The 25,000-nt window shown below is 42.9% G+C and overlaps 1 protein-coding gene across 2 annotated transcripts in view; it reads left to right on the forward strand.

The window, feature by feature from the left end:
- The window catches only part of LOC124046630 (neuronal PAS domain-containing protein 3), a 526,017-nt gene that overhangs the window by 101,974 nt on the left and 399,043 nt on the right, over positions 1-25,000 (forward strand). Inside the window, exon 2 of one of the 2 annotated variants that reach the window (XM_046367233.1) lies at positions 6,449-6,550. The exons of the other annotated variant lie outside the window; for it this stretch is intronic. Coding sequence (XP_046223189.1) covers positions 6,449-6,550 — 102 coding nt within the window. The remainder of the gene's footprint in view (positions 1-6,448; positions 6,551-25,000) is intronic. 2 annotated transcript variants of the gene reach the window in all.

Consider the following 25,000-nt stretch of genomic DNA (forward strand, 5'->3'; position numbering starts at 1 on the left):
TTCCCTCTCTTTACACTGTGCATGAGTTACTGGCCTGGAGAAATGATACACTGGACATTCTAATGTGGAATTCTAAGTGTTCTAATTATAATTATAATGTTCTAATTCCAAGTACATGGTCACAACATGTCCTCTGTTGTAGTCAATATATTTCTTAGACCAATTAAATGGACCAAAGTTTGAATGTTTTGAACTTGTCTTCCTCCATAGTATACTCAATTATAAATTATACATGTTGATGCAGTACATGGCTCAACAGTAGCCTAACCATAATATAGGTCCCCATAGTATTATTTGATGAAGAAATTAGTTACATTTCATCAGGGGCCCGGAAGGCCGCACAGAAAATGTGTTATATTTCCTTGCCGTCAAAATTAGCTAAAATAAAATGTGTTCGTCACATGCTTCGTAAACAACAGGTGTAGACTACCAGTGAAATACTTACTTAAGGGTCCTTCCTAACAATGCAGAGAGAAAGAAAATAGAGAAATAATTGAACATTAAAACACCTAATAATATAAGTAATAATAAATGCATAATGAGTAACGATAACTTGACTATAAACTATATACAAGGGGTACCAGTACCAAGACGATGTGTAGTGATACGAGATGATTGAGGTAGATATGTACATATAACTAGGACTAAAGTGACAGATAGTTCACAGTAGCAGCAGTGTATGTGATGAGTCCAAAAGGTTAGTGCAAAAAGGGGTCTTCTATCCATCGTTTTGGGGGATTTTCGATGCTCTCTGACTGTCCAGCTTTTGTCTTGACGATTATTAGAAACCAGAGTAAATATTTTTTTAGTCATTTCAATTTTGTTTTTTCCCAGAATTCTTTAAATAATTAAAATCATATTTGATTTATTTAATTTTTACTCAAAATGGGTTTGCGGGCTGGATCTGGCCCACAGGCCTTGAGTTTGACACATGCATTCATGAGAAGCTTTACAGTATGTGTGGCATTTCAGTTGTGCTAAAATAATCATCAAACTGTCTCCCATTGTGAAAGCTGTTAGGGAAGGATGTTAACTCCCCTCCAACCAAATGAAGGGTTACCCACATGGTCACAGTCGATGGCCGTCCTACATAAGATCTCTTCCCAGCACCATGCACCATGCAGGTACAACAGAGGTTTGGTCAGTTAACCAGTGGAAGGACACAGGAAAACCATTATTATTGTAATGGACTGGCAGTGCGGGGGAAGAATTTACCTGTAAATGTCACTCACCTCAGTCCTCCAGATGACATCGATAAAAAGCCTTTTAAATCACCTGGCCAGCCCCAAGCACCAAATCCCGGAGTCAATATAAAGTCCTAATAAACATGCCAAGCAGGCAGGGGAGGGCTGGGGTCTGAGGAGGGCTGGGGCTTCCTCTAAGGTGATGCGGTTTAACAGTGGGACATGCTCCCTCTTCCCGTGTGTGTGTGTGTGTGTGTGTGTGTGTGTGTGTGTGTGTGTGTGTGTGTGTGTGTGTGTGTGTGTGTGTGTGTGTGTGTGTGTGTGTGTGTGTGTGTGTGTGTGTGTGTGTGTGTGTGTGTGTGTGTGTGTGTGTGTGTGTGTGTACGTGTACGTGGTATAGCAGTGGGTGACTGCTCCTCACGGGGTCTGACTACACTTATTCATCAGCCACTTACCACTGCCAGGTTCCAGCAAATATATTTTAATCATCACCGCAGAACCCAATACTCCTCTACTCTACTCTGCCTGCATGGGCTCTGTGTTCCTCTATTCATGTCTGGCAGCATGAGTCTCTGTGCTCCTCTATTCATGTCTGGCAGCATGGGTCTCTGTGTTTCTCTATTCATGTCTGGCAACATGGGTCTCTGTGTTCCTCTATTCATGTCTGGCAACATGGGTCTCTGTGCTCCTCTATTCATGTCTGGCAGCATGGGTCTCTGTGCTCCTCTATTCATGTCTGGCAGCATGGGTCTCTGTGCTCCTCTATTCATGTCTGGCAGCATGGGTCTCTGTGCTCCTCTATTCATGTCAAGCAGTATGGGTCTCTGTGCTCCACTATTTATGTCGAGCAGCATGGGTCTCTGTGTTCCTCTATTCATGTCGAGCAGCATGGGTCTCTGTGCTCCTCTATTCATGTCGAGCAGCATGGGTCTCTGTGTTCCTCTATTCATGTCGAGCAGCATGGGTCTCTGTGCTCCTCTATTCACGTCGAGCAGCATGGGTCTCTGTGCTCCTCTATTCATGTCTGGCAGCATGGATCTCTGTGCTCCTCTATTCATGTCTGGCAGCATGGGTCTCTGTTTTCCTCTATTCATGTCGAGCAGCATGGGTCTCTGTGCTCCTCTATTCATGTCTGGCAGCATGGGTCTCTGTGCTCCTCTATTCATGTCTGGCAGCATGGGTCTCTGTGCTCCTCTATTCATGTCGAGCAGCATGGGTCTCTGTGCTCCTCTATTCATATCGTGCAGCATGGGTCTCTGTGTTCCTCTATTCATGTCGAGCAGCATGGGTCTCTGTGCTCCTCTATTCATGTCTGGCAGCATGGGTCTCTGTGCTCCTCTATTCATATCGAGCAGCATGGGTCTCTGTGTTCCTCTATTCATGTCGAGCAGCATGGGTCTCTGTGCTCCTCTATTCATGTCGAGCAGCATGGGTCTCTGTGCTCCTCTATTCATGTCTGGCAGCATGGGTCTCTGTGTTCCTCTATTCATGTCTGGCAACATGGGTCTCTGTGCTCCTCTATTCACGTCGAGCAGCATGGGTCTCTGTGCTCCTCTATTCATGTCTGGCAGCATGGATCTCTGTGCTCCTCTATTCATGTCTGGCAGCATGGGTCTCTGTGCTCCTCTATTCATGTCTGGCAGCATGGGTCTCTGTGTTCCTCTATTCATGTCTGGCAGCATGGGTCTCTGTGTTCCTCTATTCATGTCTGGCAGCATGGGTCTCTGTGCTCCTCTATTCATGTCTGGCAGCATGGGTCTCTGTGCTCCTCTATTCATGTCTGGCAGCATGGGTCTCTGTGCTCCTCTATTCATGTCTGGCAGCATGGGTCTCTGTGCTCCTCTATTCATGTCTGGCAGCATGGGTCTCTGTGCTCCTCTATTCATGTCTGGCAGCATGGGTCTCTGTGCTCCTCTATTCATGTCTGGCAGCATGGGTCTCTGTGCTCCTCTATTCATATCGAGCAGCATGGGTTTCTGTGCTCCTCTATTCATGTCGAGCAGCATGGATCTCTGTGCTCCTCTATTCATGTCTGGCAGCATGGGTCTCTGTGCTCCTCTATTCATGTCGAGCAGCATGGGTCTCTGTGCTCCACTATTCATGTCGAGCAGCATGGGTCTCTGTGCTCCTCTATTCATGTCTGGCAGCATGGGTCTCTGTGCTCCTCTATTCATATCGAGCAGCATGGGTCTCTGTGCACTATTCATGTCGAGCAGCATGGGTCTCTGTGCTCCTCTATTCATGTCTGGCAGCATGGGTCTCTGTGCTCCTCTATTCATGTCGAGCAGCATGAGTCTCTGTGTTCCTCTATTCATGTCGAGCATCATGGGTCTCTGTGCTCCTCTATTCATGTCTGGCAGCATGGGTCTCTGTGCTCCTCTATTCATGTCGAGCAGCATGAGTCTCTGTGTTCCTCTATTCATGTCTGGCAGAATGGGTCTCTGTAGCCTATGTACCCTCTATAAGTGCTGGGTTGTTATTGTTTTTTCACACACACAGGAAAATACTGTTGTTCTCCTGTCTTGTCAATTAATGACAGGTTTGAGGAAAGTGGTCCTCCACAGGGAGTTTGGTTGTTCTGTGCTTTATGTCTCTGTTCAAGGCTGAGGATGCAGACCTTGTTTGCTGTTTTTTTTTATTTTGTCTGTTTGTACAGCGCTGAACAATTGTGATTCAGCCCCTTGATTTGAGCCCCTGTTACCTCAGAGGGTGATCATGGCTGGATAACAATCCTCCCAGTGATCTCTATATCTGTCTATCCACCCAATGAGCATCACAATAGTGGTACATCTCACTGCAGAAAAACCCTCTAGTGCCAGGATAGCTCTGTTTCTGACCATCCAGGCCCCTGTACCAGCCCAGGAACATCAAGACAAACACCAAGCTCCAAACCACAAGCAGCTTTCCTGAAGCAGCAGAGTAAGACTACCTTGTACAAGTCTAGCCTGTATGGGAAATGTGGAGAATTGTGGATTTTCAACCTGCATGACGGAAGTTAAAAACATGTTGAGAAAACAACAATGGGGTCACAGGTGCTTGTGGTGCCAAAGTGGGAACAGAGAGGAAACAGTGTAAAAGTGACATGTTTTCAATCACATGGCTGGTTCGTAGGGAATCGTCTAAAGGCCACATTGGAGTATTTTATAGAGTAGAATGGGGCTATTGGGAATTATTTTTCTCCAACGTGTGAAAAAAGTGTATAAAGTCAACGCAATGCTTGGTACAGTGTGTAATATAGTCAGCGTTGAAAAATGGGCCACATCTCCCATTGCTGTCTGCAATTTACCTTTGTGGCCATGAAACAAAATCCATTGTGCTGCATTTTGTACCATTCAGGCCAGATAGGGTGTGTGATTGTGTGCGTGCGTGTGTGTAGTTTCATTCAGTACACAGTGGTGATGGTGGTGGGGGGATATTGTGGAACATATTGCACTGGCTGACATTACCCATACCCCCATACCTACAGGGAATCATTTGTACTAAATGACATGTGGCTTGCAAAAGGTGGTAAAGGGAAAGGCATCAATCTTGGGGGAGATAACTGGCTAGCGAGGGCTGTACAGTGCAAGCGACACTCCCGGAGAGTGCTGCTTCCATTTTCTTAGCCCGTAAATGCTTCTCCCCTTCAGAGTGAGATCATTTCAGTAAAGGTTTCTGTTATTTAATAGGATGGTGTGAGGAGGTTCCTTAACAAATAAAAGCTATTTGCTGCAGATTCAGTGCACAGGGCATACGTTTCACGTCACTGGGACTAGGAGTCCAATAGCTTTTCATTGTGAGAAAGAGAGAGGGTTGAACCTGCATGTCTTTTCTAGTGTACTGAGTTGGAAGAAAGCAGATGTATATCTGACAACAGCAATGTAATAATGTGAAAGTATAGCCAGGTACAATTAATCTGTGCCTTGCAATACCGAAATATTCCTCTCCAAAATTACTCGTCTTGATCAAAAATCAAAAATCAATGAATTAATGACTCATTTTATTTGGATGCGTTTCAAGCAAACCGATTATCCCTGAATCAGGTCCTAGACTCACCAAGTACCTTGCTTTAGTCATGCTCATAATAAGCAGGATCTTAATTGATCACTCTTTGTTGTTGAGAGTATTCCTGCACAGCAGGAAATACAAGCTCGTAGTGTATTTGAGTTTTAAAAATGCTTCTAAAGTTTGTAATTTACACTAATGAAAAATGTATTAGGCCTCCCGAGTGGCTCAGCGGTCTAAGGCACTGCATCGCAGTGTTGTGGCGTCACTATAGCCTGGGGTTCAATCTGACCGGGGGTCCCTTAGAGCAACGCACAATTGGCCCAGTGTCATCCGGGTTAGGGGAGGGTTTGGCCGGGGGGGGGCTTTACTTGGCTCATCACGCTCTAGTGACTCCTTGTGGGGGACCCGGTGCCTGCAGGCTGACTTCGTCGTCAGTTGAACGGTGTTTCCTCTGACACATTGCTGCGGATGGCTTCTGGGTTAATCGAACAGGTGTTAAGAAGCACGGTTTAGTGGATCATGTTTTGGAGTACGCATGACTCGACCTTCGCCTCTCCCGAGCCCATTGGGGAGTTACAGTGATAAGACAAGGTCAGAATTGGAAAGAAAAAGGGGGCCCAAAAAAATACAAAATAATGATTATTATAATAATCCACATAATAATTGACATTTCCTGTTATTGCAGTATTATTTTCCTGCTGTAGTAAACTGGCTCAAATGTATGGTTCTACGTGACTAAATCAACCCACACACATCCCACACTATGTTTTCATGTAACTGTTGGTTGGAAATGATTGCATGCTTGCATGTATTATTGACTTGTTAATTGTTTACTCCATGTGTAACTCTGTGTTGTCTGTTCACACTGCTATGCTTTATCTTGGCCAGGTCGCAGTTGTAAATAAGAACTTGTTCTCAACTAGCCTACCTGGTTAAATAAAGGTGAAATAAAAAAATAAAATAAAAACATTACATTTTCTCTAGTAGTACAGTATCATTTAGAAAAAAGATCATTACTGAATACTGTGAAAAATGTGACAACCTTAAATTAGAACTGCATGTTCTATCTGCTTTAGATCACTATGTGTAGTATATGATCTTTGTGGTCTTTGAGGGGAGAGGATAGCGGGGCTCACCCCAGAACCATTTATACTGTGTATATATACAGTACATACATTATATACATATTTCCATATATGTACTGTGTATATAAGGCTGTGGTCCATACTGTTCTCTCCTTATAGGCTTTAAGAGATGTTCACGTTGTCTCTCCACAGCGACCCTTACTGGGAGAGGCCTGCTAATGCCAGCTCCTGTTCTGTCTCTAGGCCCAAGACACTCCACCTTGGAGGAGGGCAACAACATACCTCATCGCCATGGTAATCCCCCCCTTACCTTCTCTGTCTTACCTTCTTCTTTCTGGTCAGGGGCAGACCAGGCCACAGCTCAGACGCTGTACATACTGTTACTACTACCAGCTACCTCCTTCTCTGGTCTGGTTAGAGAGACAACATGGTTAAGGATGCCAGCTTGTGTAAAAATCAACTTAACTCCACTTTACTGGCTGGAGGAGTTGAGGAAATCAACCAAAACGGTGGCCTAGATGCACTTGGGTATCGCTATTATTATAAAGAAATGATGTTAGCTTCTGTAGTTTTTGAATAAGCTATTTTATGGTGGATTTTGAACAGCATAGATTGGCATGTATAATTAGCAATCCCCCAGGAAGTTTTGTCGTAATGTTCTTTCTATCAGGAATCAAGGTAAGACCCAAATGCAGACTGTGTGAAGTAACAATGTTTATTGTAAGCACAGAGACAGGCAAACGACAGGTCAAGGCAGGCAGGGGTCGATAATCCAGAGCAGAGGCCAAGGTACTGGACGGCAGGCAGGCTCAGAGACAGGCAGTGGTCAGACGGGCGGGTACAGGGTCAGGACGGCAGGCAGGCTCAGAGACAGGCAGTGGTCAGGCAGGCAGGTACAGGGTCAGGACGGCAGGCAGGCTTAGAGACAGGCAGTGGTCAGGCGGGCGGGTACAGGGTCAGGACGGCAGGCAGGCTCAGAGACAGGCAGTGGTCAGGCGGGCGGGTACAGGGTCAGGACGGCAGGCAGGCTCAGAGACAGGCAGTGGTCAGGCGGGCGGGTACAGGGTCAGAACGGCAGGCAGGCTCAGAGACAGGCAGTGGTCAGGCGGGCGGGTACAGGGTCAGGACGGGCAAAGGTCAAAACCAGGCGGACGAGAAAATGAGAGACTATGGAAAAACAGGAGCTGAGACAAAACGCTGGTAGGTTTGAACAAACAAGACGAACTGGCAACAGACAGACAGAAAACACAGGTATAAATACAGGGGATAATGGAGAAGATGGGTGACATCTGGAGGGGGGTGGAGACAAGCACAAAGACAGGTGAAACAGATCAGGACTTGACGATTTCTTATTTTACACAGGTGCTTTTTATGTCATTTAGATTTTTTATGTAATTTTGCTTTTATATTATTATCTGATATTGAGAAAATTGATCTAAGGGGAGTTAGCTATATTTTGTCTACGTAACTACAGTTCAAATTAAGGTTCCCTCTCTTCATTTGCCATCCAAAGACAATACTGTGTGTAGACAGTAATACTCTTATTTGACCTGGCTTTATGGCTTTGAGCGTTGATAAATGATACACCTCTCAGGGGAACACTGACTGTCCCTTTATAAAACAGGGCAAACTGCTCTGTGTTGTCAAACTGGGGAAGATAAAATGCTTCATAGTGGCTGACTAGTCAGTGCAATTGTGGGAAGTTGAGTTTTGACATATTCCTCTGAGACTACGTCTCTACGTCTTGCAGCTTCAGAAGTCTTTTCAGTTCTCCCCTCTTTCAGATCCTTTGTAGTAAAAGACCTAGGCTTACACATTAGGAAATAAACATGGAGCATAATTCCTCTAGCTCTCTCTCTCTCCCTCCCTCCCTCTGATGTACAGCAAAGGGGTGAGGGCAGGATTACTGTCGGCCTAAATAAAGGGGATTTATTGATGTAACACTTTGAGAAAAAAGCACTTCTTAATAGCTCATCACAGTCTGTATGTATTATGAGGCTAGTCTCAGGCCTACACCCCCTTATGTGCTGCCTTACAAACAGGCAGACAGGCCTAAACCCCCTTATGTGCTGCCTTACAAACAGGCAGACAGGCCTACACCCCCTTATGTGCTGCCTTACAAACAGGCAGACAGGCCTACACCCCCTTATGTGCTGCCTTACAAACAGGCAGACAGGCCTAAACCCCTTATGTGCTGCCTTACAAACAGGCAGACAGGCCTAAACCCCCTTATGTGCTGCCTTACAAACAGGCAGACAGGCCTACACCCCTTATGTGCTGCCTTACAAACAGGCAGACAGGCCTAAACCCCTTATGTGCTGCCTTACAAACAGGCAGACAGGCCTAAACCCCTTATGTGCTGCCTTACAAACAGGCAGACAGGCCTACACCCCTTATGTGCTGCCTTACAAACAGGCAGACAGGCCTACACCCCCTTATGTGCTGCCTTACAAACAGGCAGACAGGCCTACACCCCCTTATGTGCTGCCTTACAAACAGGCAGACAGGCCTACACCCCCTTATGTGCTGCCTTACAAACATGCAGAAAGGCCTATACCCCAGGACAGTACAGGCACTACATTCCTGTAGGTCTACACCCCAGGACAGTACAGGCACTACATTCCTGTAGGTCTACACCCCAGCACAGTACAGACACTACATTCCTGTAGGTCTACACCCCAGCACAGTACAGACACTACATTCCTGTAGGTCTACACCCCAGGACAGTACAGACACTACATTCCTGTAGGTCTACACCCCAGGACAGTACAGACACTACATTCCTGTAGGCCTACACCCCAGGACAGTACAGACACTACATTCCTGTAGGTCTACACCCCAGGACAGTACAGACACTACATTCCTGTAGGTCTACACCCCAGGACAGTACACACACTACATTCCTGTAGGCCTACACCCCATGACGGGACACACACTACATTCCTATAGTCCTACACCCCAGGACAGTACAGACACTACATTCCTGTAGGTCTACACCCCAGGACAGTACAGACACTACATTCCTGTAGGCCTACACCCCATGACAGTACACACACTACATTCCTGTAGTCCTACACCCCAGGACAGTACAGACACTACATTCCTGTAGGTCTCCACCCCAGGACAGTACAGACACTACACTCCTGTAGTCCCACATGCCAGGACAGTACATACACAATACATTCCTGTAGGCCTACACCCCAGGACAATAAAGACACTACATTCCTGTAGGACTCCACCCCAGGACAGTACAGACACTACATTCCTGTAGGTCTCCACCCCAGGACAGTACAGACACTACATTCCTGTAGTCCTACATGCCAGGACAGTACATACACTCCATTCCTGTAGGTCTACACACCAGGACAGTACAGACACTACATTCCTGTAGTCCTACACCCCAGGACAGTACAGACACTACCTTTCTGTAGGTCTGCACACTACATTCCTGTAGGTCTACACCCCAGGACAGTACAGACACTCCATTCCTGTAGGCCTACACCCCAGGACAGTACAGACACTACATTCCTGTAGGTCTACACCCCAGGACAGTACAGACACTACATTCCTGTTTGTCTACACCCCAGGACAGTACACACACTACATTCCTGTAGGCCTACACCCCATGACGGGACACACACTACATTCCTATAGTCCTACACCCCAGGACAGTACAGACACTACATTCCTGTAGGCCTACACCCCAGGACAATAAAGACACTACATTCCTGTAGGTCTCCACCCCAGGACAGTACAGACACTACATTCCTGTAGGTCTCCACCCCAGGACAGTACAGACACTACATTCCTGTAGTCCTACATGCCAGGACAGTACATACACTCCATTCCTGTAGGTCTACACACCAGGACAGTACAGACACTACATTCCTGTAGTCCTACACCCCAGGACAGTACAGACACTACCTTTCTGTAGGTCTGCACACTACATTCCTGTAGGCCTACACCCAGGACAGTACACACACTACATTCCTGTAGTCCTACACCCTAGGACAGTACAGACACTACCTTCCTGTAGGTCTGCACACTACATTCCTGTAGGCCTGTACCCCAGGACAGTACAGACACTACATTCCTGTAGTCCTACACCCCAGGACAGTACAGACACTACATTCCTGTAGGCCTACACCCCAGGACAGTACAGACACTACATTCCTGTAGGCCTACACCCCAGAACAGTACAGACACTACATTCCTGTAGTCCTACAACCCAGGACAGTACAGACACTACATTCCTATAGGCCTACACCCCAGGACAGTACAGACACTACATTCCTGTAGGCCTACACCCCAGGACAGTACAGACACTACATTCCTATAGTCCTACACCCCAGGACAGTACACACACACACACTACATTCTTGTAGGTCTACACCCCAGGACAGTACACACACTACATTCCTGTAGGTCTACACCCCAGGACAGTACACACACTACATTCCTGTAGGTCTACACCCCAGGACCATACAGACACTACATTCCTATAGTCCTACGTGTGTGTGTGTGTGTCTGTCTTCAAAGTTGTGTATACTATGCGGTAGGTAGCTAGGTTTAGATGGGCTTCTCTATGCTGATAAAGCTAGGCCCCATTCTGCCACCATGATTAGTTTAAACGGCGTCTGAACGTATGGGCCGGACAGTGTGTGTGAGTTGTAAGCGGTTTGCAGCTCAGGGTGAAATTGAGATAAATGGCTGTTGGTGAGAAGGATGGCCACCTGCGGCCCAGGTTCCCCAGCTCACCTGTCTCTTCTCATTTACCAAGCTCTCTGAGGTGAACTAGCAGTCCGCTCCACTCTCCCCTGATCCTCACCTCGCCCCTCTCCTCATATCTGACACACACACACACACACACACACCCTTCCGCCCCTAGACAACAGCACACAGGGATTGAGCTATCTGCCTTGATGAGGTGCAGGAAGATAAGAATGAGTCCCTCATTTTCTGTCTCAGTACCTGTCACCGTTAATACACTTCAGTAAGGGCTGAGTGTCCATTAGCCCTTAGCTTAGCAGTAGATGATGCTGAACATGGTAGTGGTGGTGCTGTCTACTTTATTCTCATTCATGGTAAATGGAATGGCATCAAACACTAGGAAACCATGTGTTTGATGTTTTTGATTCCATTCCACCCATTCCGCTCCAGCCATTACCATGAGCCTGTCCTCCCCAATTAAGGTGCCACCACCCTCCTGTGATTTGTAGGTATAATATACCCTTTTTAATGATTTCTATTCAGAATGGTCCTTGGTCTCCAATTTTCTGTGTTTGCCTATTTTCACCTGACAGACAAGGGCCCCCAGTTTGATATAATGGACGACCACCTGACCTCCTCCATTGTGTTTAAAGCCACGTCTGTCCCCAGCTCTAGAAACCAACCTGATGTTTTACGAAGTAAATGAAGCTACCTATTGAAGAGACAGAGAGAGACAGTCCTTAAGACTGGACTCGAATATACTGTGTGGCAGGTGGCCTGTTGAAATATCTTTCTAGGAGGGAGTGTATAAGTGGAATCTTAGCTAGAGCATGTCAAGAGCCAATCCGTGTGTGTGTTTTTTTAAATGATGCCGTTTAGACACTCGTCTGTTGTCGGGGGTATGTCATAGGTCAGTCTTGAATAAAGGAGAGATATTTGAGTGTTAATAGGAATCACTACTATGGGTGTAGATTATGTTAGGAACCCAAGGCGGCAGTGGTGCTCTGAAAACAGTCCATTGTTGAAAATGCTATACAGAATGGTATTGTCATGTCACCAGCTTGACAACGCTAAGCAAGCTCTCAATTAATGGTTGGATTGGTTTTGTTTTGTCATGCTTGTGTATTTGTTAGTACAGTGCCCTCCGTAATCATTGGGACAGTGATGGATTTTTTCTTCTTTTGGCTCTATACTCCAAATGTTTGGTTTTGAATTCAAACAATGACGTTAAGGTTCAAGTTTAGACTGTCAGCTTTCATTTGAGGGTGTTTTCATCCATACTGGGTGAACCGTTTAGAAATTACAGGACTTTTTGTATATAGTCCCCCAATTTTAGGGGACCAAAATTATTGGGACAAATTCACATATGTGTAGTAAAAAGTTAAGTACTTAGTCCCATATTTGGTCCCATGTTCATAGCACGCAATGACGTGCAAATATCACATCATACCCCCCCAAAAAAAGCTATCCTCCCATGTTATTGTAATGGTAAGAGGTTAGCGTATCTTGGAGGTATGATATTTGTGTGTCTAACTTTCTCACCATTATTGATGATTCATTCAGGATTATCCATAATTAAGTGTTTAGAAACGTTATACTTTTATTTGCATCCAACACATTTGCAGAGTCACAAGCATGATGTAATCATTGTGTGCTATGAATATGGTACCATACATTTTTGCTACACTTTTTACTACTTTAGCGTAGCCTAGTGGTTAGAGCCGGAAGGTTGCGAGTTCAAACCCCCGAGCTGACAAGGTACAAATCTGTCGTTCTGCCCCTGAACAGGCAGTTAACATACTGTTCCCAGGCCGTCATTGAAAATAAGAATATGTTCTTAACTGACTTGCCTGGTTAAATAAAGTTAAAATTTAAAAATATAAAAAAATATAAGTGAAATACTTTTGGTCCCCTAAAATGGGAGGACTATGTACAAAATGTCTATACGGTTCACCCAATATGGATGAAAATACCCTCAAATAATTAAAGCTGACAGTCTGCACTTTAACCTCAAAGTCATTGTTTGATTTCAAACAATATAAAAAAAATCACTATCCATCACTGTCTCAATAATTATGGAGGGCACTATAGTTAACACACCACTGAAAAGCACTATCCATCACTGTCTCAATAATTATGGAGGGCACTATAGTTAACACACCACTGAAAAGCACTATCCATCACTGTCTCAATAATTATGGAGGGCACTATAGTTAACACACCACTGAAAAGCACTATCCATCACTGTCTCTATAATTATGGAGGGCACTATAGTTAACACACCACTGAAAAGCACTATCCATCACTGTCTCTATAATTATGGAGGGCACTATAGTTAACACACCACTGAAAAGCACTATCCATCACTGTCTCAATAATTATGGAGGGCACTATAGTTAACACACCACTGAAAAGCACTATCCATCACTGTCTCTATAATTATGGAGGGCACTATAGTTAACACACCACTGAAAAGCACTATCCATCACTGTCTCAATAATTATGGAGGGCACTATAGTTAACACACCACTGAAAAGCACTATCCATCACTGTCTCTATAATTATGGAGGGCACTATAGTTAACACACCACTGAAAAGCACTATCCATCACTGTCTCTATAATTATGGAGGGCACTATAGTTAACACACCACTGAAAAGCACTATCCATCACTGTCTCTATAATTATGGAGGGCACTATAGTTAAGTTAACACACCACTGAAAAGCACTATCCATCACTGTCTCTATAATTATGGAGGGCACTATAGTTAACACACCACTGAAAAGCACTATCCATCACTGTCTCTATAATTATGGAGGGCACTATAGTTAACACACCACTGAAAAGCACTATCCATCACTGTCTCTATAATTATGGAGGGCACTATAGTTAACACACCACTGAAAAGCACTATCCATCACTGTCTCTATAATTATGGAGGGCACTATAGTTAACACACCACTGAAAAGCACTATCCATCACTGTCTCTATAATTATGGAGGGCACTATAGTTAACACACCACTGAAAAGCACTATCCATCACTGTCTCTATAATTATGGAGGGCACTATAGTTAACACACCACTGAAAAGCACTATCCATCACTGTCTCTATAATTATGGAGGGCACTATAGTTAACACACCACTGAAAAGCACTATCCATCACTGTCTCTATAATTATGGAGGGCACTATAGTTAACACACCACTGAAAAGCACTATCCATCACTGTCTCTATAATTATGGAGGGCACTATAGTTAACACACCACTGAAAAGCACTATCCATCACTGTCTCTATAATTTATGGTTAACACACCACTGAAAAGGTCTCAATAATTATGGACTATAGTTAACACACCACTGAAAAGCACTATCCATCACTGTCTCTATAATTATGGAGGGCACTATAGTTAACACACCACTGAAAAGCACTATCCATCACTGTCTCTATAATTATGGAGGGCACTATAGTTAACACACCACTGAAAAGCACTATCCATCACTGTCTCTATAATTATGGAGGGCACTATAGTTAACACACCACTGAAAAGCACTATCCATCACTGTCTCTATAATTATGGAGGGCACTATAGTTAACACACCACTGAAAAGCACTATCCATCACTGTCTCTATAATTATGGAGGGCACTATAGTTAACACACCACTGAAAAGCACTATCCATCACTGTCTCTATAATTATGGAGGGCACTATAGTTAACACACCACTGAAAAGCACTATCCATCACTGTCTCTATAATTATGGAGGGCACTATAGTTAACACACCACTGAAAAGCACTATCCATCACTGTCTCTATAATTATGGAGGGCACTATAGTTAACACACCACTGAAAAGCACTATCCATCACTGTCTCTATAATTATGGAGGGCACTATAGTTAACACACCACTGAAAAGCACTATCCATCACTGTCTCTATAATTATGGAGGGCACTATAGTTAACACACCACTGAAAAGCACTATCCATCACTGTCTCTATAATTATGGAGGGCACTATAGTTAACACACCACTGAAAAGCACTATCCATCACTGTCTCTATAATTATGGAGGGCACTATAGTTAACACACCACTGAAAAGCACTATCCATCACTGTCTCTATAATTATGGAGGGCACTATAGTTAACACACCACTGAAAAGCACTATCCATCACTGTCTCTATAATTATGGAGGGCACTATAGTTAACACACCACTGAAAAGCACTATCCATCACTGTCTCTATAATTATGGAGGGCACTATAGTTAACACACCACTGAAAAGCACTTGGACAGAATGACAGATGAGAAGAACACAAAACAACTAAAGAAAAAACAAACAAACAATACATAATGGACATTATAGTTGTATGCATTGTAGCTTAGTCACACCCTGAAGTGTGTATAGATAGGCATGCTCAGGTTGGCCCTGTTGGCAGACAAAGCCAAGCAGCAAGAGCAGCAGCTATATGACACATTTTCAGGGGTATAGGGAGGCTCAAGGCAGGCAGGGTGTTCAACCATGTTTGTATTGATTTGGGATGACTATATGATGTTAGCTGTGTGTGTTGCCTCCCCAGTTCACCTTCCTACAAGTGTTTGTTGGGATGGGTTTTTCTTCCTTCCTCTTCCTCTGTATTCCAAAGCGGTGTTTTGAGCGTGCTCTGTCTGTCTGATGCCTTATGAACATTGCATGAGCTTACTCCTGGTATATGGTAGCTACTACATTATGACTTTGTTGCATTTTCTTTTCCTTTCATGTGTTTTATTCTTTGTTTATTCTGACCTACTTTTCCCTCAGATTGTAAAGTTATATGAATTATTTAGCTGTTTCTCAGTGCCCTTACCATTATTTCAACGACTTTCTTTTCATTTTTTCTTCCTCTTCTTCCACCTGTTTCTTTCTTTGTCTGCCAAAAATAACACAGCTAATGTGTTGTATAGATTTCCTGAAATTGTAGTCTGAGGTACTTTCGACCTGGGTTCAAGTAGTATTTGTTTTCTTTTCAAATATTTTGAGTGTTTGCTTGAGTCTGTCTGGAGTGTACAGATGAGCGGCGTTACACATTGTGGAACTATTCCATTGGTGTTATTACACCAGACAAGCCCAATCAAGCACAGCTAAAGTATTCTAAAAATGTTGATCTTACTTGAAATACAACTGCTATGTCCACCTGTTGTAATGGGGATTCTTTAACTGAGGTGTTTAACACAATCAACTGACTGGTTTTAGGATTGGTTTGATTTTCACCTAGATTAACTAACCTGCAGTACCCCATTTCAGGAGTACTGTAATTTTGCCTTGGGCAGAGCTACACTCTGCTCTGCCCCACATCAGCCTGTTATAGGCATTCAAAAGACTGCATGCACATCAAACTACTTTTATATTAATTTACGTTAAGACTTGTGAATAAATAGCCTAAATAATTAAGCATATTTGTTAGTAATTGTAGATGTTTCATTTAGAAAAATATATATTTCAAAGAAAAATATCCTGGGGTGTAAATTCTGTCATGCTAGTTCAAAGCAGCCTACCTACTGTAGCATAGCCCCCATGCTATACCATTCATTTACTTTCTTTGCAGAAGACGAGGGTAAAGTCAGCTTTTTTTTGTAAGATCAAAGTTAAATGAAGTTCATACAGGTCCATGTAATGTGTAATTTGGGACGGTCTTTGAATGTGGTGTTGCGGCTGTTCTAGACGTGGAATAGCTGTAATTACACAGCTGTTGCCACGGTAACGTGATTGACACGTTTTTGGCAGAAACCATGTGCGCTATTCATGAGCTGCGTTTGGTAGCATTTCAGGCATAATTAATTGATTCATATGCCTGTAAGGCTTTTCTAAATTATTAATAAAATAAGCTTAAAAAGGCATAGGATGCCTGGATGTTGGGCATCAGAGCTGGTTGTTATTAACTTTCCCATGCGGTCATGGTGTTGGGGATTTTGACCGTAGTGGAAAGGTTTGGGGTTTCATTTGTTCCTTTCAACTATCTACGTCCTAGAAACATACCAGTATCCAAAGGCGAGTCTGCTTGTTAAAGGTCTCCATCGGATCCAACATTCAGAAAAAGATAGTTCACCCTTCACACACACACGCGCGCACGCGCACGCACACGCACAAGCACACACACACACACACACACACACACACACACACACACACACACACACACACACACACACACACACACACACACACACACACACACACACACACACACACACACACACACACACACACACACACACACACACACACACACACACACACACACACACACACACACACACACATGCACATCTATCATATACAGTTGAAGTCGGAAGTTTACATACACTTCAGACAAATACATTTAAACTAAGATTTTCACAATTCCTGACATTTAATCCTAGTAAAAATTCTCTGTTTTAGGTCAGTTAGGATCACCACTTTATTTTAAGAATATGAAATGTCAGAATAATAGTAGAGAGAATGATTTATTTCAGCTTTTATTTCATTACATTCCCAGTGGGTCAGAAGTTTATATACACTCAATTAGTATTTGGTAGCATTGCCTTTAAATTGTTTAACTTGGGTCAAACGTTTCAGGTAGCCTTCCACAAGCTTCCCACAATAAGTTGGGTGAATTTTGACCCATTCCTCCTGACAGAGCTGGTGTAACTGAGTCAGGTTTTATAGGCCTCCTTGCACACACACACACTTTTTCAGTTCTGCCCACACATTTCTATAGGATTGAGGTCAGGGCTTTGTGATGGCCACTCTAATACCTTGACTTTGTTGTCCTTAAGCCATTTTGCCACAACTTTGGAAGTATGCTTGGGGTCATTGTCCATTTGGAAGACCCATTTGCGACCAAGTTTTAACTTCCTGACTGATGTCTTGAGATGTTGCTTCAATATATCCATCTATTTTTCCTGCCTCATGATGCGATCTATTTTGTAAAGTGCACCAGTCCCTCCTGCAGCAAAGCACCCCCACAACATGACGCTGCCATCCCCGTGCTTCACGGTTGGGATGGAGTTCTTTGGCTCGCAAGCCTCCCCCTTTATCCTACAAACATAATGATGGTCATTATGGCCAAACAGTTCTATTTTGTTCTCAGACCAGAGGACATTTCTCCAAAAAGTAAGATCTTTGTCCCCATGTGCAGTTGCAAACCGTAGTCTGGCTTTGTTATGGCGGTTTTGGAGCAGTTGCTTCTTCCTTGCTGAACAGCCTTTCAGGTTATGTCGATATAGAACTAGTTTTACTGTGGATATAGATACTTTTGCACCTGTTTTCTCCAGCATCTTCACAAGGTCCTTTGCTGTTGTTATGGGATTGATTTGCACTTTTCACACCAAAGTACGTTCATCTCTAGGAGACAGAACGCACCTCCTTCCTGAGCGGTATGATGGCTGCGTTGTCCCATGGTGTTTATACTTGCGTACTATTGTTTGTACAGATGAACGTGGTACCTTTAGGCGTTTGGATGAACCAGACAAGGATGAACCAGAATTGTGGTGGTCTACAATATTTTTTCTAAAGTCTTGGCTGATTTCTTTTGATTTTCCCATGATGTCAAGCAGAGTCATTGAGTTTGAAGGTAGGCCTTGAAATACATTCACAGGTACACCTCCAATTACTCAAATTATGTCAAGTAGCCTATCAGAAGCTTCTAAAGCCATGACATCATTTTCTGGAATTTTCCAAGCTGTCAACTTAGTGTATGTAAACTTCTGACCCACTGGAATTGTGATACAGTGAATTATAAGTGAAATAATCTTGTTGGAAAAATTACTTGTCATGCACAAAGTAAATGTCCTAACCGACTTGTCAAAACTATAGTTTGTTAACAAGAAATTTGTTTTAATAAAACAAGTTTTAATGACTCCAACCTAAGTGTATGTAAACTTTCGACTTCAGCTGTAGCATCAGGGATAGTGTGTTATGTGTTGCTGCCAGCTCCGGACAGCTAGTCTCCATGCAGGTGGGTTCTGCTCATTGTACCATGACTAGACATGCCTTCTAGTGTTGCGTGGTGCCCTGTGAAGCCTGGTTCTCCAGCCACAAAGACCAAAGACAAAGTCAGTCAACAAACACGTGTAGCACGTCTCTAAGCTCCTCTAGGTTTCTGATGCGCTCGCTTTGGAAATCCATCAAAGGCTTTTGGAATAGAATATCAGACTTTTTGGGGAAAGAAAGTATGCTTTCTTTCAGCTTGTTGCCAAGGTAGCTACTAGCGTGTGGGTCCGTGATAAGAGACTGATACGGTTCATCTGTCTTCTGTGTCTTCTGTCCTATTCAGTCTTCAATATGATCAGAATCAAAGGCATGTTTGAACATTCTACGTTTTGCTCCATGTTTTCACTCCTTGGCATTGTATATGCCAAACTTTATTTGAACACATTACGATCTGACAGTCATTGTTGTCAAACAGTCAATGTTGACGTACATGGCATGGCTTCAAGACATTAAGGAGATCCATTTTGACAACTCTACATTGTAGTTTTATGGTAATACAGTTAGCATATCAAGTAGGACTAGATATAATGTTATATGGCAAAATACATTTTAATATAATCAATATACGGTCTTCTGGGCACAGGCCTTCATATTAAAATATGCATAGCATTTCTAAGTGCATCAGCTTTAAAGGGGGAAAAAGGAAAGTGTCATCCCAACCATGACAGAATAAATTGATGTCTATGAAATGCAGAAGGCAACCAGCTATGTCAAAACATGATTTCCATGCACTGGCTGTTTGCTTTGCTTTTGGCTTGACTGTTGGACTTGATGTAATTATATGTCAATCTCAGTAACCAAATCACTATGTAAACATGAGATCTGGACCATGTTAAGAGAAGAGGAGGGGAGGAGGAGGGGCTAGTCAAATCAAAAAACAAAGGAGGCTGCACTGTTGACACAATTGACTACTTTGTGTTTTTGCAAGAATGCATGAAGCGTCTTAAATATTTTAGAACGTATCAATCTTGAGCATGCTGATGCAATGGATTCTCAGAAGTATCTTCCTTCCTTCCTTCCCTCCACGTTCAGCCTTACATTACAGTTTTAGTTCATTTGGAACTTCAACTTCTTGTTACCCAGTAAGCTTGGTTAGAACCAAATAGTTTCCATCCAACCCTAGTCAACTCCAGCATACATATTTTGTACACAATTACAGTGTAGCACAGAAAGCCAGTCAATTAGGGATCCTATAGTGGTCAATCTTTAGTTCAGCTGGATGGGATGAATGATGTGTTCCACTGTACAGTATTAAAAACAGATTACCTAAACTTCTTTACTTTCTTTCTTTCATGGCCTTAAAAACAGTACTGTCGCTATTGGATGAAAAGGAACGAGCAAACCTAGCTTGCTCCTCTGTACCTTCCATTTAACTCCGGGGAGAGGAGAGGGGATAGAGGAGAGGATAGAGGAGAGGATAGATGGAGAGGAGAGGATAGAGGAGAGGTCTACGTGCAGTTTACGTTAATTGAACCCTATCCCAGGCTACCCTGGCCCAGTAGTATCCAGTATCCAACAAATCAAATGTTATTGGTCACACACACATATTTAGCAGATGTTATTGGTCACACACACACATATTTAGCAGATGTTATTGGTCACACACACACATATTTAGCAGATGTTATTGGTCACACACACACATATTTAGCAGATGTTATTGGTCACACACACACATATTTAGCAGATGTTATTGGTCACACACACACATATTTAGCAGATGTTATTGGTCACACACACACATATTTAGCAGATGTTATTGGTCACACACACACATATTTAGCAGATGTTATTGGTCACACACACACATATTTAGCAGATGTTATTGGTCACACACACACATATTTAGCAGATGTTATTGGTCACACACACACATATTTAGCAGATGTTATTGGTCACACACACACATATTTAGCAGATGTTATTGGTCACACACACACATATTTAGCAGATGTTATTGGTCACACACACACATATTTAGCAGATGTTATTGGTCACACACACACATATTTAGCAGATGTTATTGGTCACACACACACATATTTAGCAGATGTTATTGGTCACACACACACATATTTAGCAGATGTTATTGGTCACACACACACATATTTAGCAGATGTTATTGGTCACACACACACATATTTAGCAGATGTTATTGGTCACACACACACATATTTAGCAGATGTTATTGGTCACACACACACATATTTAGCAGATGTTATTGGTCACACACACACATATTTAGCAGATGTTATTGGTCACACACACACATATTTAGCAGATGTTATTGGTCACACACACACATATTTAGCAGATGTTATTGGTCACACACACACATATTTAGCAGATGTTATTGGTCACACACACACATATTTAGCAGATGTTATTGGTCACACACACACATATTTAGCAGATGTTATTGGTCACACACACACATATTTAGCAGATGTTATTGGTCACACACACACATATTTAGCAGATGTTATTGGTCACACACACAGATATTTAGCAGATGTTATTGGTCACACACACACATATTTAGCAGATGTTATTGGTCACACACACACATATTTAGCAGATGTTATTGGTCACACACACACATATTTAGCAGATGTTATTGGTCACACACACACATATTTAGCAGATGTTATTGGTCACACACACACATATTTAGCAGATGTTATTGGTCACACACACACATATTTAGCAGATGTTATTGGTCACACACACACATATTTAGCAGATGTTATTGGTCACACACACACATATTTAGCAGATGTTATTGGTCACACACACACATATTTAGCAGATGTTATTGGTCACACACACACATATTTAGCAGATGTTATTGGTCACACACACACATATTTAGCAGATGTTATTGGTCACACACACACATATTTAGCAGATGTTATTGGTCACACACACACATATTTAGCAGATGTTATTGGTCACACACACACATATTTAGCAGATGTTATTGGTCACACACACATATTTAGCAGATGTTATTGGTCACACACACATATTTAGCAGATGTTATTGGTCACACACACACATATTTAGCAGATGTTATTGGTCACACACACATATTTAGCAGATGTTATTGGTCACACACACATATTTAGCAGATGTTATTGGTCACACACACATATTTAGCAGATGTTATTGGTCACACACCCACATATTTAGCAGATGTTATTGGTCACACACACACATATTTAGCAGATGTTATTGGTCACACACACACACATATTTAGCAGATGTTATTGGTCACACACACACATATTTAGCAGATGTTATTGGTCACACACACATATTTAGCAGATGTTATTGGTCACACACACACAAATTTAGCAGATGTTATTGGTCACACACACACAAATTTAGCAGATGTTATTGGTCACACACACACAAATTTAGCAGATGTTATTGCAGATGTAGCGAAATGATTGTGTTCCTAGCTCCAACAGTGCAGTAGTATCTACACGGTGAAGAGGTTAGTTACCTCCGTCTAGCAGGAAGCCAACATTATGTCTGAGCTCCAATTAAAAGTTAGAAGTCAGCTTGTTACAATGATGACTGGAGCTACAGCAACTTTAGAACATTTTCAAGTCCTAATGCATTATCACAGTGAGGTTAATCAAATCAGACTCCTCATTGCTGAACCAAGGAGTCACACCTTACACGACTACTCAGTCATGTTCATTATCATTAAGAAAGCATTACTTATAGACATCATTATGGTATTACCAGTCACTTTTATTGGAATTTGGTATAGAAGTTATTTGAACAAAAATAGGTATTTTGAGTTTAATTCAGATTACCATGTTAGTAGCTATGTTCAGCTGAAAGAAGGAAGTGATGAATTTATCTTGTTATATATATATCATGTTGGCTCATTAAGCTTGTACAGTCATATCTATACTATCATCAATCTCCTATGTATTTTTCAGGAATGTTTTGGGAAAAGAGTGTAATGCATAGTTTGATAGTGAATGCTTCTGTTAGAAAGACAATCCAGCACAGGGAGGTTGGGATTTTTATTTTTTATTTAACTAGGCAAGTCATTTAAGAACAAATTCTTATTTTCAATGACAGCCTAGGAACAGTGGGTTAACTGCCTGTTCAGGGGCAGAACGACAGATTTGTACCTTGTCAGCTCGGGGATGAAGCTGAACTCTATCACTCTGGGAGAGTGTCTGCTATCAGCTGAACTCTATCACTCTGGGAGAGTGTCTGCTATCAGCTGAACTCTATCACTCTGGGAGAGTGTCTGCTATCAGCTGAACTCTATCACTCTGGGAGAGTGTCTGCTATCAGCTGAACTCTATCACTCTGGGAGAGTGTCTGCTATCAGCTGAACTCTATCACTCTGGGAGAGTGTCTGCTATCAGCTGAACTCTATCACTCTGGGAGAGTGTCTGCTATCAGCTGAACTCTATCACTCTGGGAGAGTGTCTGCTATCAGCTGAACTCTATCACTCTGGGAGAGTGTCTGCTATCAGCTGAACTCTATCACTCTGGGAGAGTGTCTGCTATCAGCTGAACTCTATCACTCTGGGAGAGTGTCTGCTATCAGCTGAACTCTATCACTCTGGGAGAGTGTCTGCTATCAGCTGAACTCTATCACTCTGGGAGAGTGTCTGCTATCAGCTGAACTCTATCACTCTGGGAGAGTGTCTGCTATCAGCTGAACTCTATCACTCTGGGAGAGTGTCTGCTATCAGCTGAACTCTATCACTCTGGGAGAATGTCTGCTATCAGCTGAACTCTATCACTCTGGGAGAATGTCTGCTATCAGCTGAACTCTATCACTCTGGGAGAGTGTCTGCTATCAGCTGAACTCTATCACTCTGGGAGAGTGTCTGCTATCAGCTGAACTCTATCACTCTGGGAGAGTGTCTGCTATCAGCTGAACTCTATCACTCTGGGAGAGTGTCTGCTATCAGCTGAACTCTATCACTCTGGGAGAGTGTCTGCTATCAGCTGAACTCTATCACTCTGGGAGAGTGTCTGCTATCAGCTGGGATAGCGGCACCATTAGACATAGTGCATTTATAGGCCTTTATTTCCTATGTGTCTGCTTACACAATCACTATCTCTCATAGTCCCACTTTCTGGAAGATCTCAGGCAATTTCCCCTGATATGGTCCCACTTTCTGGAAGATCTCAGGCAATTTCCCCTGATATGGTCCCACTTTCTGGAAGATCTCAGGCAATTTCCCCTGATATGGTCCCACTTTCTGGAAGATCTCAGGCAATTTCCCATGATATGGTCCCACTTTCTGGAAGATCTCAGGCAATTTCCCCTGATATGGTCCCACTTTTTAGATGCTGCCGTCCTCTACATCGAATCAGAATGATATGAAATGTTTAGCTCTTCAGCCATGTCAATTTGGATTATGAAGTTTTATTGTTAGTTTTAATGATCAGTCTTAAACAGCAAAATAGTTAGTTATATCATCCTGACTGCTTTTAACAAGAATTGAAAGCGCAATAGGAACGTTTTAAGGATACAATGTACTACCAAGGCCATGGTACTCTTTAAATATGGACAAATTATATATTATTTTATTAATCAGGATGTTGTGACAGACACACAGCAGACAACGAAAACACTATATTTTATTCATACAGACATGCCTGCTGCCTCTTACTCTAAACCTGGGTATCTGCCAGCCAGCCCATCAACTCAGGCCCAGGCTATCAGATTAGATTGGTCCATTCCTCAGTCTCAGTCTCCATCCAGTCAATCTCTCTCTCCATTTATTTATGCCCGGACGGCAGTTAGCAGGGATTGTATTCCGTTTCTCTTTTTCCCCACATCTAAATATAGAATTCATATTTACCACGGCCAACTAATTTGAGTTCTTAATCATATTTGGACCCGACGGGCTCTAAACATGGAGCGGGCCACCTGTCTTTCACATTAGAAGAGTTCCATGGGGCAGATGGGAAGGTGAGAATACTTGTCCTTGGATAAACACATTCAAGAACTGATAGCCACGGCACTGGGCAGGGCCA

Source organism: Oncorhynchus gorbuscha, linkage group LG10 (assembly GCF_021184085.1).
Source record: "Oncorhynchus gorbuscha isolate QuinsamMale2020 ecotype Even-year linkage group LG10, OgorEven_v1.0, whole genome shotgun sequence".
Lineage (NCBI taxonomy): Eukaryota > Metazoa > Chordata > Actinopteri > Salmoniformes > Salmonidae > Oncorhynchus > Oncorhynchus gorbuscha.